Consider the following 20,728-nt stretch of genomic DNA (forward strand, 5'->3'; position numbering starts at 1 on the left):
GCAATTCTTTATGGCGCTCTAGAGAAGGGGAGGTGGAGGGCTGTGTGAGAGGGGAGGTGGGGATGGCAGGGTGTGTGGCACAGGGAGATGGTAGCCTTCATGGTGCCATTTGGCCCCTCCATGGGTCAGGCAGTGGATGTTTGAGTCCTTCTGCGAGAGGAACGGTCTGGAGGCTGCCCCGCGACGGAGGGCCCAAGTGAAACAACTCTCCCACCAGTCAGTCCCCTTCAGAAGGCAGAGAGATGTGCTGACGGTTTTTCTTGTGTGACACAAATGTCACCAAAAAGCCTGTCACTGTTTCAGAGACGCCACTGCAAAGGTGTGCACCGTATCCTCTCACCGGCTTCAGGACTGGACTTTCTGGGCCAGCAGCAGCTCTGAGCCCGAGCACCTTCCCCTGCAGCTGCGTGCCGCCCGCCACAACAGCGCTGAGCCACTAACGACGGCTTTGACGTTCCTTTTTCTGGTTAGGTGCTACCTAATTTATTATTCAAATTGGAGGAAGGTGAGATATGACAAAAAGCACTTTTCCAAAGGTCTGTATCACTTTTCCTGGGCATTAAACCCACCTTACTTTGGAACAGGATACCTGGATGATGGCACGTCAAAATGCTGACACCAAATACCTACACAGTCACTAATTCCTCATTTTTTCCAGAGTTTAACACAGCAGAACGTGTACTTCAGCACAGTAAACTGACGCAAGGCTGCAATGTCTAGCAATGGAGCTCTATTTATTTTTTTCTCCAAAAGCAGGTCTCCATGCACCTCCTTCCCTTCCCTTTTCGTACGTGTACACGCGTGTGTCCCCAGCACCCGCCAGCTCTGTCCCTCGCTCCCGGTGCCCCATGGCGTCAGGCTGCTGGCAGGCAAGATCCAAGGCAATGCATGGGGCACACGGTAATCCCTAACACTTTGCAGTTATTGATTAGCCACTCGATACAAATAATGCAAACTGAATAATAACTGCAGGTGCAGTAACTGTCGACACGTCAAACCTGAGGGAGAAGAAAAGAGCCTTCCTGGGAAACTTTTGTGCGTGGACAGGTGCGCTGCTGTGTGGGTAGATGTATTTCACCACCCTTGCCACGCAGTGATGGATGGGTGACAAAACACCTCCAAAAAGATGAAACAGGAAAGTTAGAGCACAAAAGAGCTTTCCCACATGAGATTTCCTTTAATATGAAGCAAAACCCAAACACCACTGTAATTTTTGCTGTGGGCTCAGCGCGAGGTGAGTCCGTGTCGAGGTGAGCTGGGAATACCCACCTTGGTTAGGCATGTCGAAGCGTGAGTGAGGCCTGAGGCAGGCGTTGCTCGGCACGAGGGGCTGCGTGAAGGCCTCACGGGGGGTTGCGCAGGAGCTGCGGGCGGTGGGACGGCCCTGAGCCTTGGCCACGCTGACTGCAGCAGCCCAAGGCCCAGGGGGCTGCCCCCAATACCCGGTGCCCAACGCAGCGGGGTGCTTGAAGGCACAAGGTCCCAGCAGAACAAGGAGGATTTTTATGGGGTTCAGCCCTGCCGGTCAGTGCACCAGCCCCGGGTCTGGTTTGGGGGAGGCGGCTTGGTGTCCCCTCGGTGTGCACCCTTTCGAAACATTTTTCAGCATTGCTCTTCTGATGCTGCAGCCAATTCCCCAGTTACATTTGGCGATGACAGGGCTGTCACTCAGCTCTGCTTTTTTACAGTAGTTAAAAAGTCATATAGTAAGCAAAACTCCCAGGCGCTGATGAAACTTGTCTCAGGAGGGAGTTTTCTCGTCAGAGTATTGATTGGTATTTTGCTAAAAGGCATGTGTTAAAACCCAGGACTCCAGGTAATTCCAGCCCCAACTTTGCTGAAATCCAGAAGAAAATGGGATTCCTTGGTTTTACACTTGACTGAAATATTCCGTGGGGTTGAGGTAAGTGAAAGGGGTTGTCCCAACATGTTCAGAAATGTCATACAGAGAATTTTGCGCCATTCAAAGTCATCCAGCGAACAGCACCTGCACGAGAGGGGGTCTGAACCCCTACCCACCAGAGGCTGGGCCCGTCCACCCCACGTCACCTTCTCCCGCTGAGCCCCCAGAGAAAAACATCAGGAATTAGAGGACAACAAAACAAAAATTCCCTAGACTTACAGGCTATGCTCTGCTTTTAGCATGCCCTTGACCTGGTCTTATTTGCCTTTAAGCAATTGTGTCTCATATTTCCCCCACCTCTCCTTATTTTTAAACACTCTAGAAAAGACCTCCAAGGCTTGGTCCGGAGCCCTGTGTTGGCCCTGTGCTGACGGCAGCCCCTTGCGTGGACGGGCTCTCCTCCACGGCACTGTGCTTCTTCCCGCATGGCAGAAAAAACGCCTTTAAACATACCCTCAGTGTAACTCATCTGAATTAGTCCTGCTGCTAATTGTGGGAGGAGAATCACTTGCAAAACGGGGAATGAATCACTCGCAAATGAATATTAAGCTCATTTGGAAATGGAACCAAAAGAACTGAGTCAAGGCAGACTCTCCTCCCCCCGGGAGACGGAGCTGCTGTTGGGTGGCAGCAGAAATGCCCTTGTCCCAGGCGGTGCCTGCTGCAGCCGTGGTCAGCACTCGCAGCATCTGCGTGTCCACACACAGCCCAGGGTCTGGGTGACCACACCTGGATTTTGATGTGTTGCGATGGCCATTGCTTTACGGACTATCTTAGTGACAAATTGCAGGGGTGAGCTGAGAAAAAGTGCTCCAGGTCTTGCACTCCACTTCCCAGGGGCCCTGCTCCCCACCTCCCCTCGCAGGAGGGGTAAATCTTGCCCGTCGTTCCCTTGGCTGTGACAGCACCAGGCTGATCCAAACTGCTCCCTCATCCCCACCCAGACCCAGTGACACCAAGGTGGGACCCCATGTGCTCCAGGGTGTGTGGGATGGGCTTTCTGCAGGGCGCGGGGGCTGCTCAGGGGGGTTTTACAATAATTGGTGGTTTTCAGTGGGGAAGTGGTTGAGTCGCCATCCCTGGAGGTATTTAAAAGACGTGTAGATATGGTGCTTAGAGACATGGCGTAGTGGTGGACTTGGCAATGTTAGGTTAACGTTGGACTCGATGGTCTTAAAGGTCTTTTCCAACCTAAATGATTCTATGATTCGATGATGCTCAGGTTTCTGGGGAGCTGCACTAGAAAACATGGATGAACTTGTCAGAAGACACAAACTGCACTGCAATGTAATATGGACATGGAAAAGGGCTATTCTCGGCTTTTCTTTTCACAACAATTTAGGGATTATTTCACTGTATTTTAAATAGATAGTATTTTTTTGTTGTTGATTCAGCACAATCCATCAAAAATCCTAAAGAATTAGTGAGAAAAGGGAGCTGAGGGTGGTCAGCAATCCAGCCAAAACATCAGGCAAATACAGAAAGAAAACCAGCCCGTTTGTGTGAGAGCAACAGTATTTGGGGTTAATGACACTTTTTATCCAGATTGGAGTGGAGAAAAGGAAATTCTTAAGAGGTCTTTAAAATATCGCTGTAACATGAACTGTAGTTCTTAGCCAGCTCTTGTTCTGAAGTTATTTATTTACCGTGACTAATTCAGACTTTCAAGTGCAGTCGTGGCCTCACACGTGGCATTGCCTGGGCTCTCTGGGCACCAGGACTCGGGGTGTTTGGAGCCTGGGAAGGAAACGCCACCAATTCCCACCAGCCTTGCTCTGGAGCCCGAGAATGAAACTCATTAATGCTGAGCTTCTAAAGTGCATTTCACATACGTGCATGGGGATGCTCACATACTAAAATTAAAGCACGGCTGCAGAATGAAATCACTGCCTCACGGTTTCTCATCTTGCCTTATTTTTTTATAATTAACCAGCCCGGAGACACTGAGCAGCCAAGTGCCGTGCCAGCGCAGAGGTGATTTGGGAAGGGCTGGAGCAAAGCTCCCAGCAGCGGGACCAGCTCCCGGCTCAGCTCTGCAGCCGCCCCTGTTTTAAGGGTAAATATGTTGTTAAGTGTGTCCAACAGACCATCGCTTCCCATTTTCTCTGGCTGGGGAGCAGGGTGAGGCAGGCAGCACTTCACACACAGGTGGTTTAACGGCTCCTTCCCCCTAGAAAAATCTCCTCCGTGGGGTGAAGTGAGCGTGTCCCGCTGCCCCTCTCCCGGCACAGGCAGCCTCTCGCTCTGCCGTTAATAAGGATGAGAAAGCAGGGGGGATGTCTGGGGGCTTCTGGGTTCAATTATGGCAGTGCCACTTCCAAATTCCTTCAGTTCTGTGTGACGCACATCGGGCAGGAGCTGAGCCGCGCCAGGCAGAGCTGGGCTAAAAATAAACGCGGAGCGTCGCTGCTGCGTTAGTCTCCTGTTGATATTTCTTGGTTTGTTTTATAACATCTTCAAGGCCAGTTGAATTTGGTGGGGGGGAGAAAAAGAGAATTTTTGCTTTTGAGGCTGGATCAAGAGCCAGCTGGTAGAAATCAGTGTCATTTCACTGCATGGCTACACAGCATTCTGTGCGCTTCGGTACTGACTCACATGCATTAAGGCATACTAAATAAATAGTATACAGTTTGTGCTAATTCTTAATGCATTCTTACATTGATGCCAGTTTAATTTATGTTAATTAATCAATTGAATGAACAAATTAATTCAGGACTTACCTCCCCACATAAAAGAAAGGGCCCATGGTGCAGCTCAGACTCAGCAAGCAGCTGAGCACCGGCACCCCGAGAGAGACGGGGGAACGGGAGGAGGTGGTCAGGCAAAACTCAGGTTGAGGACTTGTCAGCTTTATGGAGAGAAGGACTAAATCAGAGAGAAAACCTTCCAAACAGAGAATTTTGGAAAGAAAGTGCATGCTTTTAAACACATTCAGACATTGCATGAATTGACTGGCAGGTGTAAGGTCGCTGCAGGACTGCTCCCCGTGCCGCAGGTCCCAGTTACACCTTCCCCAGCCCATTACCTTGGTCTGGTATAGAAATCGCTTAAACGTTTTGATGGCTGCCTGTGATGGAACACAGCCTGGAAACGGGTCTCGCGAAGCCCCTCACCCCTTCTGTGCTGAGCGCGGTTGGTGCCTGCACAGCCCGAGGCCACCGGCCAAGAGCAGGACGGAGCCAGCGCTGCCCCTCTCCCTCCGCCTGCCCGGGCAGCGGCACCCTCGCCCTTTTGGCATGTGTTACTCTTCATGCGTGTGACGGCAGCACCAGCACTGTGCCCGTCTCACCCCCCTGCATCGGCGAGGGCACGGCTGCATCCCCCCGGCGTGACGGGCACAGCGCAGGGCCAGCGAGGTCCCTCCCTGGGAACACCCGCCTGCCCCCAAGCCCCTGGCTCGGCAGGTCCCGCTGTGGCCAGGCTGCTGGAAATGAGCTCACATCATTTTCTCTTTTTTTCCTGAATGCAAAAAGTCATGTCTGTCTTCCTCCGAAGGCCGGGGCTGGAGCCGTTGTCTTCTAATGAATGCAAGCCATCAGTGAGCAGTAATGGAAAATCGGGGATGACGTGGCAGGCAGTGGCTTGCTTTCAATCCACAAAAAAAAGCTCTTTTAAATTTAAATTTAGCGAGGAATTAAAAGCACATATAGGCGGACTCTATTAAAAAGTGAAATATTTGATCTTGGCTATTAATCTCTCATAAGAATACTTTCATTTCCTTGCCATATGTATCCAGTGATAGACTTTCATAAATGAGATCTCATTAAAATGTACTTTATGTTTCTAGTCAAATCTCTTTTATTATTATGCAAGTCCTAGTTAGGAAAAAAAAACAATTACAGGAGCAGACTAAGAGGAGTAAATTATTTTAACTCATTTATACGAGTGAAATACTGCTCCTACTTGAAGGCTGTACATTGTGCAATACTGCACTGCGTGGGGAAGAGGTTGCTCCGTCACAGCCACGCTACAGCTCTGGGATAGCTGACGGGCAGTGGAAATACAAAGAGAGTCTAGAAGTGGCTCGTGTAGCATGGGGCTGCCATGACTCAAGCCTTGACAACACACAGGGACTGAATACAACCTGTCTGTACCGCTCGTTAATTACTATTGACCTTTCCAGAGCTGCCTGGGAGGCTCCACACCGTCTCTTACAGTGGCTGGGTGAGGTGTGTAAAACCAAGGCAGTGCTTGGGCCCCCAACGGATTGCCCCAGGGTCCTCGCTATGAAGTTAAAAAAAACCCCAACCACAAAAAAAACCAAAACCCAGACCACTGAGTGTGTCAGCCCCATCCTCATCCCCAAGAGGGCTGGGATCAGACCAGGGCACCCGTGGGGTGACGTGGGCATCCAGCCTATGTTGGCTTAAATGGAAGAGAGTGTATGGCATGTGCTTTAGCCTAAGCTGGCCTGGCTTCGAGCAGGGCGTTGGCTCAGATGACATCCCCAGAGTCCTGCCAATCAGAATTATTTTGCAATTCTGATTTTATGTATATATACACAGATATACATATGGGGTTTTTTTATATATATTAATATATACGTCTTACGTTTGCCCTGTGTCTTCCTGAAGTCAAACATATATTCTAAGTGGTCTATAATGCGAGCTGCTGCTACTGGAGCTCTGCGCTGCAGATGGACAAGGGTCTTATGACATTCCCCTTTTCCTGGTGAGGCTGGAGGCTCCGCTCCTCCGGCACTACACTGTGCTCTGCCGGTGGCCGCCGGGCCTGAGAGGATGTAGGTCTGTGGGGGCTGCGGCCACAGCAAAGCTGCTGAGACAGGGACTGATGGTTTTGGAGCGCTGCATGGTGTGTTTGGGTGGAGGTGTTCGTTCAGCCGCCCTTTAAGGCGGTGGGCCCGCTGGCAGACTGAAACCAGCACAAAGGAACAGGACAGATGTTTCATGGTGAGAAGGAAAAACTGGTTTACATCTTTTAACCTACATTGGCAGATTAGGCACAAATGTCTGTGTTACACCTTACTTTTCTGGTCACCCAAACCTACCACCATTCCCTTCTCAGGAGAGAGGAATTTTTTTTATTTTATTTTCAATTATTTTTTTTTTTTTAAATTCAGGTCCTTGTCACGTTCCTGCTGCATTTCAAACATCTTTTCATTTCCATTCGGGCAGACTGACAGAAGCCCCAGCAGGAGCCACAGCAGCTGATCTTTCCCGCTGCTGCAGCAGACAGCTTTGCTTCTGGAGTAACAAAAGCTGTGGAGCCAAATGCTTCCCCAGGACGGGGTATTTACTGACGCACAGCAAACCTGTACATTTATATCATGCTTTATCTGAAGCTGGAGAGAAAAGAAAAGTCCAATCTGGCCTTTTCTAGAAGAAGGCCGCAACTAGAGGCTGGATCAGGCTTAACTTTGCAAAACGCAGCATAGTTCTGAATCACGTCACTACTAATAATCACCTGAAACTCCTTGCTCATTAAATTAGCACCCTAGCATGAAACCATGTTGATAGGGAGCTGCCCAGAACCAACCGGTGTCTGGCAATTGATGCCAGGCCACTCGGTGTCTGAACCTGGTCCCCCCAGTGTCCCCCAGCTCCAGGGTCAGCCCTTCCTCAGCTGGGCGGCATTAGCCATGGGTGTCTCAGCTGGGCCCCATCCACAGCCCTGCAAGCCAGGGCTTCCAGCCAAGGGCAGCCAGGTGAGGGATTAAACCATGCTGAAGTGCTGATTTGGAACCAGAATAGCCAAGACTGTCTTTCATAAAAGAATGAAAAACTGCCGTCCGTGTCTGGTTTTTAACTATAGTAGAACCTCATGAATCTCCCGCTTTTTAAGCATTAATAGACAGCAAAGATTTACAGCTGTTTGCATTTGTGAAGCCTCAGATTACTAACATCTTCTGATTTTAGAAAATAGGCTACAGGTTCTTTAGTAAAGGATGAAGAAATGTCAAATATCTGAGCACTGAACCGAAATCCCTATTGTCAAGGCAATCAAATACCTCGTTCCTGTTGCACTTGGTTCACTGTGCCTTCCTATTGGCAAACTGCTCTGCAGCAAGTTTTGTGTCATTACTGCGAATTAACCATCTTCTACACTCTATAAATATTAATTACGATCAAGACAGATTAGGCACGACAGATGCCAAAATGTGATGACGCTATCTCACGCAGACAGAGACACACAGTCTTTCACGCCAGCACGCTGTAACAGCTCAGCCAGACCGGGCCGTGATGCATCGGGATTTTTTGGTGTGGAGCCTCGAAGAGCCTGCCCATTCCAGCTGAAGGCCACAAAGAAAACAAAACACTTGAGCACCTGGTAGCTTGATGCTTGGTTTTTTTTTTTGTTTTTTTTTTTTTTTTCCTTTAACAAACTGCCAATGACACATTTGGAGTTAATTAAAATAAAGGTTGAGCTTTTTTAAAATATGCCATGAGTATTAGCAGCTGGATGAGGAAGCCAGCAAAAAAAAGCAGCATACTTCTTATACCATCTATGAATAAAACCAGGCTGCAAAACTGAGAGCAGTCTTTTTATTTTTTTTTTAATTTTTTTTCCTTTTTCCCCCTTCAGAGAAATCTTTTCTTTGTGCCAGGACTAAAATATTAGCACTGTGTTCCCTCCTCTGTTTAAACAGACCTCATTGCATCTAAGTGCCAAAAAAAAGTGGAATTCCTGAACAGCAGGTGAAAAGAAAACACAAGATCAAAAGCAGTTGTGGCTGCCAAAAGAACCTGCAGCACTGCTTGGGGGTGCACGGAGAAGTCACGGAGACTCCTGGTGGTGTCAAAGACTTTTGGAAGGTCGTCAAGGAGGTTTTTTTTCAAGCATCCCACATCAAAAAGCAGCACTAGGAGACAAACCTGCAATACATCATGAGGATGGTGCTAAAGATACCAATCACCCACTTGTAGGAGAATTTAAGCATTTTTTTTTTTTTTCCCCCCCATCACATCCCTAGAAGCAGCGCTAAGAAATCAGTGCTGAGTGGAGCCTGTGGGTAAGAAAACAAATTTAAGTGCTCGTACTGGGTGAATGAGGCATCGGCTGCTTTGGGTCCATAACACAGCAGGGGAACTATAGAAGAAATGTGTCTTTCTGAGCTCATCCTTTCAGTAAAGGCAAAGGACCCATATTTTGCTGTCCTTGTAACCAGCCAGCCCTAACCTTCAGAAAAGAGACCTAAGTCAAGCCCCTTCTTAATCTACCGTTCCTTGACATCTTTAGAAAAGGCAGGGAGAATCTGGCTAAAAGGGGTCATCTGCGTTTGGAGATGAGTAGAACTTGGCCCATAAAGCTTGGACATGTTTCTGGATCCCACGGCGCAGCAGCGCTGGGAGCCCTGTGGAGTCCAACCCAGCTCCCCCGTGAGGCTGCAGTTAGCGCTGTGTGCCTGCGAGCAATTCTCTTCATCAACAAAAATTGATTTCCAAAAGGCGTCCCTGAACGTTTCCCCAGAATTGCTATGGCTGGGAAACAGAGCCCGAGAAACTGCGTATTGGCACCAGCACCCGGATCAAAGATCAGTAGCGCTTAGTCCCATTTTTCCTCCTAAATATCACCAAGCAGCAAAGTTCTTTTAAAGAAAGACTTACATTAGTGGGATGGAAAAAATAATACAAAGTGCACATCTATTCCTAAAGACAGCCTTTTTTTTTTTATTTTAAAATTCTGCATCTGAAAACACAGTATGACAGAAAGCATTTATATACAACTGCAGTGTTTTTGGTATAATACAGTATTTAATACATCCATTTCTTTTTCTGCAAAAAAATTTGCTTTGTCGGACAAAAAAAACCAAACTCCCATTGACAAAGAATACAGCTAAGGCACATTGTTTTCTGCTAAATGAAAGACAAAAGGGTGCAAAACTGGGTAGTGCAATAATTGCTGAAAATCACATTCTACTACAAGAAAAGCATTCTGACTTTGAACTTTGATTACCAGTCAATTTAAGACATTTCAATATCTCATAAAATACTCCTTTAAATAAATAGCAAAATATCTACATCTTTCAGTGTGTCCATTTGAATTTCCAATTTTTTTTTAAACTTTGCTGTATATACATGGTTTTCTTTTTTCTTATTCAATAGCTTACAAAATATTTCTGTACAGTTTTATGCATATTATGATCTATAACAAAATAGTTATTTCTTAAAACTATATTACCACCAGTCTTTGAAAATGACAGATAGGAATAACTTATTATGGACTATGTTAGGCAATACAAAAATCCAATCAACCCAAAATAAAACCAAAATGACAAAGTCAGAAAAACCATTTCATTAACTCAAATTAATTCGTTTTTGTTTCACAAATCTTGTTTTCTACGTAACCCCTTTTCTGTTGCCTTTGGGTTGTATCCACATCTGAATACTGAAACAGGCCAGGATTTGGAGTTCCTAAAAGCACTGCAGCCTGCCGGGAATATTAGTGCTACCGAGACACAACAGTTCTCCATGGAGAAAAGTATTAAAGAAACCCAACGGATAGCAGTTGGTCTTCATTTCTGCTGATTTTGACAACCTTTGGATGAAGCTCCAAAATCCAGATTTTTTTGGAAATGCATTTATGACTTTGATGATACAGCCAGACTCCTCTAAGTGCACTGCTAGATTCCCAATCATCACTCAAAATCGGGCCCTAAGTGGTGGAGTTCTTCACATTTTAAGACCACACCATTAAGAGGATACATCTTCTCCCAGCTGCCAGTACAAATCTGAAAGAAATGCTACTATGTCATGTCAAAATGAGTGAAATTACTCCAGAATTTGTCTTGTGCATCTGAGAGCAGTCTGTCCTGTTACAGTCTGAAGATAAATTAAAAGTTATTAAGTTTGTACTTTGAAGGTAATTTAAATCAACCCTCCTTATCTAGTGAGTTGCAAAAGACAGAGCTCATAATTTCCGAAGGTTTCTATGAACGTCTGAGCCTTCCTTTTGCCCAAAGGGAAGGTCATTTTCTTCCCTTAAAGACTGCATTTGTAAGCAATTTCTATTGTATTTGCGAAGTGTAAGCTGACAGCAACACAGCTGAGCTGTAATAGAATCTCAAGGTGCCTTTTATTCCTTCCACAACAAACAGAAAAAGTGAGCAAGACACCGACAACACCTAACTTCCTAACACAGTTTAAGGCCACATTTAGAAAGGATGAAAGTAAGGCTTTCTTTAAGGGGCAACACACTGGATGCCACAATGGGAAGAGATGCCGAGCGGTCCAAAGCCGATAGGATTCACCCACGCAAAATCTGAAACAACATCCTACTTTTGGCCAGCAGGTCTGTGCCTTCTTTTGGATGCAAGCAGGAAAATAAAATGAAATGCCATAGACATCCTCCTCCAGAATATTCCCAGCAAACTGAAGGTGCTCCCCTAGCAAAAGATTGCTATCGTCTCAGTCGAGGGTGTTAATTACAACAGACCCAAAGACAAGTCAAGTCATTACAATATACAAATGCAGCGCAATGAACCGCGCCTGGAATTGTCACTCTGTTATCAGAGGCACCTGTACAGTATCTTGCTGTTTATTTGGCAAGGTTACAAGTAATACTTCTATGTTTTAACGAAGAAGAAAGAGAATTTGCATAGATTGTACATTCAGTTCAAGGAGATTTCTGGTACCTTTTTTGTTGTTATCAGGTAAACTTGTTTGCAGACACAGTGAGGTAGCAGCTGTGATAGCACCCATGAGCAAAAGAAGGTAACCAAGGCAGAAGCAAAGAGCAGAGTGATCTACACGCTACCGTTAGTATACAGCAACAAAAGCAACATGGTACCTGCAGTATCACATCATGAGAGTTAATCGCTGCCAACGCCACACTTAACAGCAGACAGCATAATGCTGCCGTGGTCCTGGGTAACACGTGCTGAAAAATCTTGTTGCCTCAATTTTAAATGCTCTCAGCCTGATTCTGCTTTCCCTTACTGAGACGGTGGTAGTGAAGGTTTTCAAAGGACGGTCTCTTCTACTCAACACCTTCTAAGGGAGTTACAAATCAGAGCATTTGCTCACTCTTGAAGAGTCTACAGGAAAAAAGGTATTTCCTTACAAACCTTCCTCGCTGCCCCTAACCCTAATTCACATTTTTTTGTCTCCTCTGTGCCACGTTGCAGTGGTGCCTGCCCTCAGCTGGGGCTCTGCAGGTAGCCCTGCTCTCAGTAACGCCTGCTGGGCGCCTCAAAGGGCAGTGTCCTGTCCCCTCCAACGCCACATCGCTCCTACCCCTCTGTGGGCATCAGCCCTGGCGCTGTCTTGGTGGAATCCTGAAGGTTTGGTCTGGAAAGACTTTTTTTTACACGATGTTTTCAATTGCCCATCAATATGAGTTTAATGTCCTATGAATCCTTCAGACTATCTTGGAGGCCTTGAGTGGTTGAAATAAAAGCACATATGGATCATTATCTTTTCACAAGCAAGGGACAGTGGGAAACGCCACTAGCCACTTTCTACCACATCGGTCTTACTCCATTACTGAAATAATCAAGCCTACTATTATATACGTCAAATACCCACGCCTGAAACTCAGGAAAAGATAATTGCTATCACTTCTAATGACTCCTTCACGTGTGTTAGTACTGAGCTGACTAAAGGCTGCTCTGACAAGGAAACCTTTTTGATCTGCAGCTAGGGTTTTTGAAGACGCCTAAGGGATTTGGCTCACACAAGTACGAAACTTCCTGCTCAACGGAACGCCGTGGAGTTGGCCAAGGTTTCCTGTGGCCAACTCCTGAAGCTTTGGGATCTGGGAAGACAATGAGGAGGGTGTGATAGCCAGTGGCAAGCTGGCAGTTCTCTGACGGCTGTGATGAAAGAGAACAAGAGAAATCAACAGAAAGTTTGTCCTCATTGCCTGGCCACAATAAAAATCTGGATCTTGTTTTTGGCTGTTTTTTGTTTCTTTTTTTTTTTTAATCTGGGAAATCAAAGCTGAGATCCCATGGTACCAGCGTTTCTCAGCCTTGCTGTGCAGAAGGCGCCCAGTTTGTTCGAAGTTTTGTTGCAGCGTAATTGTGTCAAACTTTTGCAAAGTTTCAGAATGTTCTTTACCCTTCATCTCTCCCTTTGGCCAGGTTTAGAATATCCCAGTTCTGATTCACTGACGTCACTACTCTGTTCACAATAATTGTAACTAAGAGTGATGGAGACTTCATTAGTATGGCAATTAGTGCTGTAGGAGATGGACAGAAGGTGAATACACATTAGTTGGTCCTTCTGAAGGCGCTGCAGGATCACAGTTAATATGCCGTTAAACAACTGTACGTGCATTGTGCACTGAAGCCAATACCCAGGAAAGTCCGTTTGTAACACACGAATGCACATTCCTGTATCTCTAGGCTTAGCACTAACGAAGGCTTAACAACAGAGATACAGGTGGACTTCCCTGTATAACACTTGCTATCATGAAGGAATTGTTACAATTCTCTCCTTGCCAAGAGTACAAAAAATGAAGACATAATTTCAAGTCTAAAAAAATCTTTGAATAACAGAAAAGGAAAATATAAAAATTACTACTCAATGTCCAAATGCCATCAAAGAAAGAACTGGACAAATCTGAAAATAAGCTGTAATTTGAGCTATTTCTATTGGCCTCATGGTTTAACATTACCATACAAACAGGTTTGCATAATGCTAACACTGACTTTGGACATAATTCATTAAATCGCGTACGTAGATGTTCTGCATTTTGCCACACTCCTGTTCTGTGTAATACTGGTCCATCACAGAAGCGTTACATGGCTATCGCGCAGAATGGGCAGGGAATTTAAATGAGTAAAGGGATTCTGATCAGAACTGGCTTTCAGCTGGAGTCCCATTCAACAAGGACTAGCCAGTGTGACTGGGAAATAACACTTGCACATTCAAATGAAGACGCATAACTTTCTTGTTGTACACGAGCCATGGGTCCCTGCTCTGAATTCTCCTTTTCACCAAATGTAAGATCTGTGAAGTTGTTCTCTTCTAACAATATGGAATATTGATGACAGGCTCCAGGTGCTGCCATTTCAGAAGAGAAGCCCCTAAGGAGGATGTTGGGGCCAGCAGCGCTACCACAGCATCTGACCCCTGACGCAGAGCCGTGCTTCCCATGGTTTTTCTTCACAACTACAGCACTTTGTAACTCAGACACAGTGTCCCGTATATAACTTATGTATCTGTGTCTGCATATTCATAGCTGTAGGAGACGATGTCATTTAGGTCCAAAACTTGACACTGCCCCCAGAAGATGTTCCAAACGTGGCAGCTCATCCTTTGATGACTTCAGCCACAGACAGTACTTACTCACAGCGCACTGTCACACCTTTTAGTTACGCTGGACTTGCCTCCGCAGTCCTTACTCAGCACGAGCACTCCGTGGAAGTTTTGCCTGAGAAAGGACTGCAGGACCAGTCTCTTCAGTTTTGCATCACATGTTTTAACAGCAGCACTGGCATTGCCAGCTCACTACAAAACTTCTTTGTGTAGATTTCTTTTTGTCTTTCAGAAAACAAACTAACGTAAATTTTGTTTTGAGATATTTTAAACCTAGCATATAATGGAAATAGATATATCAGCAACTGTTTGTTTTCCTTCCCTTTTTTGTACTAAAACAAAATAATTTGCACCTTATATTTTAAATGATAAAAGTGGCAGATTTTTCTTCTAACCACAGAAGATGGGATTGTTGCCACCTTCTGCTTGGTCTAGTTAATAATGAAAACTTACCAACAAAGCACTTAAAAACATTCCTGCTTAAGAATGAAAAAAGTATCAAATTTAAAAACCAGGTGATCTGCATGTGTGGGTGCACCCTTATACATATGCTTAGCTACAAGACAGACTGAAGATTTTGTGACTACCCCAGCACTCTAATTGAGAACAACAACTGACTAGGATTGTTAATGAATTTTATTGTGTGCCCTAAATATGATGTTCTTCGTTAAATCTGCAGGGCTTGAACCATACATTTGCCATTGCATCAGTGTGACTAAAGCCCTGGATTTCACAGTGAGGATCGGAGGTCCCCAGAAAATTTGAACTTCACGAAGGAATGTAAGATTAAAAACAAGCACTGTTAAAAAATACCCTATTGAGTAAGTAATAACACTGTGTTTCTATCATATAAACCTGTTGGCAGCCCTGGTTTTAAACATGCTTGCCTCTAGAGCCAGTTGAAAAGCTGGAACGTTATTCTGACTGAAATATTTCAACCAGCTCTCCTTGCTACAAGCTTTCCTAAAACTACGGCTCTCGTGACTGTCAAAATCAAGACAAAAAAAGAAAGGGAGGTGAGGGGAGAAAGGCCTTTTCTTAATAAAGGCATCTTCAGTTAGTAAGATAACGTAATCTTCAAGCTGCAAAAGCAGCACCTACTAATTAGTCATTGACTAAAACATAAATAATAAATACCTAAATTGTTCCTTCTATGCGTCCATTTTTGTGCCAGATAAACATTTCAATGCTCTGCCTTAATGCCAGCACAGCTGACACCGCAATTTCAAGTCCAAAGCAAACTGCAAGTAGCTTTAAACCAATACTACCAAGAGAGATACTACAAGCCACTGGGATCTGCGTGTTACCATCATCTTGCAACTGTTGTTTAAAAGGGAATTCAACCTTTCTGTGAGATGCGATTACGGAATGATTTAAGGGTCTGTTTCCCTCCTGATGTGGATGCTTAACTCCCAGCAGCAGAAAGTTAGCCATACACACGGAAGGGTAAACAGATACCTTACTTTATTACATCAACAGGATTTTTTTTTCTAATTAACCCAATAGCTTTTAATCGCCATTTTGGGTTACGTTGTCAACATGAGATAACCACAGCAACAACAACAAAGCACACGTTTTATGCTAACATACAATGCATTAGTTGGAGATGACTTTGCATATAAAAACCTATATTTTAAAAAGTTCTTGGAATGTAAATGAATTTTTTCCTACTGTAGAAAAGGCGGCTTTAAATGTTGCAAAAGATGCCGATTTAAAACAGGTTGCAGCCTGCTAGAAATTCTGAAGACAGGGAAGGGTAGAGTTTATTGACGGAATAAAGTAAAAGCACTGAGAAACATGGCGCTGCTCTCCTTCACCGTCAGCTCGTGGCTTCGGTCAGGAACCCATGTCCTGCACGGCCTTCCAGATGCCCTGCACAAGCCTAGAAGGACCCTTCTTCACCAAGAGCTGGCATATCTGAGATCAAGGGAGGGAATTAGTGTTAAGACTTACTAGCCGCTACTCAAATTAGGGAAGAAAGGTGTTGTTGCAGATATAGGTCCCAATTTTACCATTTTACTGGTTCTGCACAACTCCACTGCCTGAGACAACGCTCAGCTCAGGAGCAAAATCAGCAAAGGGTGTGAGCGGATAAATCACAAGCCCCCCCCACCGTACACACTGGCTGTACTGGGAATCTGCGAAAATGCTTAGGTGCTGGCGGGCTTGGAAAAAAACCTGCAGATTTGAAAGGGCTGAAATCCAAAATGCTTCTTTGTTCTTCAAACTACTACTCTTAGTATCCAGACCCTGAACCTGACTAGATGAGACATAAAAGAGTAATGTAGCAAAACACTGCTTCCATTTAAAGTTTATAATGAAATTAGTCTAAGAAATCTCTGAAAATAATCTGAAAGTCTCTGCTTTTGCTCATTTTCTCTAACTAGGACAACAACAGACATCAGCTGAGTCCAGAATTAGTTTGTGTCATTAAAAAAAAAAAAAGAGTGAGGGTGTACCATAATTATTTCACATTCCGTGAGGCAATGCAGCCATACAGGCTCCAGCCTGCAGTAACCCACCTCCCCAGGAAGGGTAAGTAAAGGGAATTTTGCTGTGATTTATTCATGGTAGCAAAATAATGAAAGCCTATGAAACAGCAGAAGTACAGATAAATTTATTTTTAAAAAAACACTTTTGGCAGCTGCTCCTTCACTGCCCTCTCCATGGCTTGCTGCTACTGTTTCGAAACCCGCCGAGGTAGTGTGGTACGGCCGGGACGTACGGGGCAGCAGAGGCTGCGGGGCGACCGAAGCTGCTCCTGACAGAGCTGATGGAGAGGGCAGCGCCAAAGGCCTTGTCAGAGCTCTTTTTTTTTTTTTTTTAAATTAATTATATTGCAATAAGTAACAAAAAAAGTATAATGTTCCCTTAGGTTTCTGAAACCTGTTGCGAGATTCACACATGAGCAAGGTTAAATTCCCTTTTAAAAACCTATGCCGGAGGAGAGCGTACCGGATGCTACCTCAAGCGACCGTCGGGTTTGACGGGGCCCAGCTCGGATTTGGGGTCCGGGCTGAGGGAGCTCCAGGCTGTCTGAGCACAGCCCTGCATGACTGGGCAGGCGGTGGGGCCGGCACTGCAGATGTCCACAGCTGACCAGACGCTGCCGACCAGAGAGTCCACCCAGGCTTCCAGCTGGGCACCCACGAGCCCCGCGTTCCTCTTGGCCTGCTCCACGCGGGCAGCACTGATGGGGATATTCAGGACAGGGTTCAAGCCCTGGAAGCTCTGCTCCATGTACGCGTTTTTCGGAGGCCCGCTGTGATGCTTCATGGCTTCCTCTGGAAATGCAGAAGTAAACCCAACAATCAGTGCATTAGCCACAAACCCAACCTTCAGGATCTAAGGGTACAGCAAACAAAAAGGCCAAAGTTAGTGGTGTGCTACATTCCATTTGCCCAGCACTGAGGACACACGGCATCCCGAGGACGACCGGCTGTGCTCAGCTCTTCAGCTCCTCGTGCTCACCACGATGAGCTCCACTCACCATGGTGCTAACCCTGCAAGCGCTGCGAGAGCAGGCGAAGCACTGAGGCTGAAAGTAGCATCATCCGTATTATCATCACATACAACCGGTGTCCCCACAGCTGTAGGACACCCAGCGTGGCACAGAGCTGTTAGGCACAGCACAACAAAAAGGCAGGCCCAACCTCAAGGGCATCCCAGCTACGAGCTGCTGTCTCTACCTGGAGCCTGATGAACACGCAGCTCCTTCTCAGGAGAAACCCATTTAGCATGCAGGAGAAGCTAATTTTGCCACAGAAGCAGCCTAGGAGATGAACCCCGTGCAGCTGAAGTTGCCCCTGTGGACACCCAGGGAAGGTTGTGCTTTGAAACTGGGAAACAGTTCAAGGACGCTGGGTGTGAGAAGGCTGCAGCCCCCATCAGACCATCAGCTGCTATCATTGATTTCTCTAGGAGGAAGAGCCAAGATCTCAGCTTGGTTTTTTTTCTAAACTGATGAACCTTGCCCTGCTGTGAAAAAGACTCAACATTTGTCAGCTCAATCTGCCTCCAAAAACCGGGTGGTGCCGTTCCTGGCACTGGAAGGACAACTCCACGGCCTTGGACAGACCGGACCCGTAACGAGGTATGCATAGCCCCAGCATCATTCCTGGAAGTGCTCCAGTCTTGCTGGGAAAGTAGTCTCTAATGACAATTATATTTCAAGATTTTGTGCCGAACAATGGATCACAACCATTTCCTAATGACACTTTTCTTTGTGTTGTGGTTGCTTTCCTTACAGTAACTCTTCTACCTCAGCAAAATGCAGTACATTGCCCCAAATGTGTAATATTGCAGTAAAAATCACTGTCAGGCTGTGATAATGCCTTCAAAGACCTTGAATTGGACACTGAGGGTCAAACCGCCCTCATTTAAGGCCAGCTGATTTCTTAAGGTCTGAGAAGGGACCAAGGTGCTGCTCATAAAATCAGACCAGGACCCTCCAAAATGCCCACTGTGTGCCTTGGGAGTAAATTTTCAACCATTTCTTTCTGTTGTGACTTCCCCAGCATCCGCGCTCCGGCAGCACAGAGGAGCTGTTGAGCTCTGCCAATGTACACACTGTCTAGAACACAAAATGGGCCCATTCAGGGCGCTCCAGGCTAGGAAAGCCACCATGCTCAGATAGCGTTTAGAGGCCAGGAATTACATATTCACGGCTACAATTCCTTCCACATGTCCCTGCTGCTTGCACTGCGGCCTGACACTGAGTCCTTTCTTCCATGCGGAGGACAGTATCTCGGGCCTGGCAATAAATCAGTACATTTATTTAGAGGGAAAAGGGACATTTACTTGGAGCTTTGCTATTACATTTACAAAGTCTTTAATGTCAAATACTGTGCAAGTCCATTACTTCAAATCCGCAATTAATTTAGTTCAGCACATCCCCATCACCATTATACATCACTTAACTGTTGCTGCATTCATCTAAACTCCTCTTTTTATTTTAAATGGTAGATATCCACAATAACCTCTAGTCAAAATGAGTTTATTCCATGCACATGTGTCAGAAGCCTGCTCTGCCAGAGCACTGCAGTTTAAGAAACAGAACAAGTACACATGATTAAATTTCCTCCTTTGGAAGCAATTAAATATGGAAGACTGTTTGTCAACATATTAATTAAATAGGAACATTCTAAGTAAAAATCACAAAACAAATAAGAGTTGGCATTACTAACAGGATCATCTGATTGAGACAGGCAATTCAGAGAGCTCTCTGAATTAAAGCCTGTTGTGCATGTGTTTCGTGCATGGAACAAGAGAGACCTTTTCTCAGACAAATAACAGGATGGAACAGAACTTGCTCCTCTCTCCGGCTCAGCCTCGCACTTGTCCCAGGCTGCAGGACTTGGTGGATTATCATGACTGGAATGAATGGAACCTACAGAAACTGTAGAACCCAGTGCTGGCAACGCAACAGGAGATCATCTTTTTCTCTGACCCTTGTTTAAGATCCGCGGGCTGCTTTTGCTAAAATAAGGGCGATAACCTCAGCACGTTCAATGAATTCAAATTCCTCCAGTCTGCTATTGCTGTAATTGTGTCGGATGTGCTGTTTTGGTCTGCACCACCACGTGACCGCTGTGCTCTGCTCCAGAACGTGTTCAATGGGACCAAAGATACACTTTTTCGAAAAGCAACACACAAATATTACCAGCAGATAGGAAAAGAAAAGGCTGCTGAGGACAGCACTGACAACAAAAAACGATGCTTTTCAGTGTGTTAAGGGCTACCGCTGCACACAGCGAATGTGCTTCTCTGCTGTGAGACACCTGGTGAAACCCTGAGACGGTACTGGCAGGGGATCGCTTGGCCCCACAGCAGAACCAACACCCCAGGTTAGGTGTCTGCACGTCCTGTAAAGAAAGGGCTGGGTAAGAGCAGTCTGAGTGCAGAGCTGTGTACTAATTGATAGGAAACGCTAACGATTCAACACAGAACCCTCTCCTGGAGCCTCCACGTCTTTGTTGAAAAGTTCACAGGAGAAAGTAGGGAGAATGCTGCTCATCCAAGCTATGGGAGACACGGGCTACTCCTCTTTGCATTAAAGAAAAAAAAATAAATATAATCACGACTCTGTAACTCACTAGGCTGGGACAGGAGAGGGACAGTGCCCTGAAATACTGTATAAAAGGAGGCTGGAGCTACACGTCATGCTTTTAAAGCACTGACACTTCAGTCCTTGCTCACAAAAAAATAACAAAGAATGTAAGGGTTGTCTCTGAGATGTGTGTTTAGACATTTAAATCTGTACAGTTAGAGCAACCAACTCAAAATTAGCTGAATTGCAGACATTAAGCCAGATGTTTCTGCCAGCAAACACATCCAAATTGCCCTTTGACTTCAGGAGGACATGTATCAATGCAAAATATATTCCATTGACTCTAAATTATATTTTTTTAAAAATAAGTTATTTTTGTCCCCCGTTTTTGTTTGCTCTTCTGTCTGGAAGAGCATTTCATTTCTCAACTGACTTCTCTCGGTATAGCTTCTCTGGGCTAAATACACAGCCTGTAGTCAGCCGCACAGGCTGGGATTTCAGCATTTTTGTGTGGGTTTGTTCTTCATTTTGCAGAAAAAGCAAATGAGTTTAGAC

General features: G+C 45.6%; 1 protein-coding gene across 5 annotated transcripts in view; it reads right to left on the reverse strand.

The window, feature by feature from the left end:
• Positions 1–9,511: 9,511 nt before the first annotated feature.
• XYLT1 (xylosyltransferase 1) overlaps positions 9,512–20,728 on the reverse strand; it is a 204,887-nt gene continuing 193,670 nt past the window's right edge. For all 5 annotated transcript variants that reach the window (XM_054210998.1, XM_054210997.1, XM_054210999.1 and 2 more), the window contains one exon: positions 9,512–17,408. In XM_054210998.1, coding sequence (XP_054066973.1) covers positions 17,086–17,408 — 323 coding nt within the window. In that variant the 3' untranslated portion in view covers positions 9,512–17,085. The remainder of the gene's footprint in view (positions 17,409–20,728) is intronic.

Source organism: Rissa tridactyla, chromosome 8 (assembly GCF_028500815.1).
Source record: "Rissa tridactyla isolate bRisTri1 chromosome 8, bRisTri1.patW.cur.20221130, whole genome shotgun sequence".
NCBI lineage: Eukaryota > Metazoa > Chordata > Aves > Charadriiformes > Laridae > Rissa > Rissa tridactyla.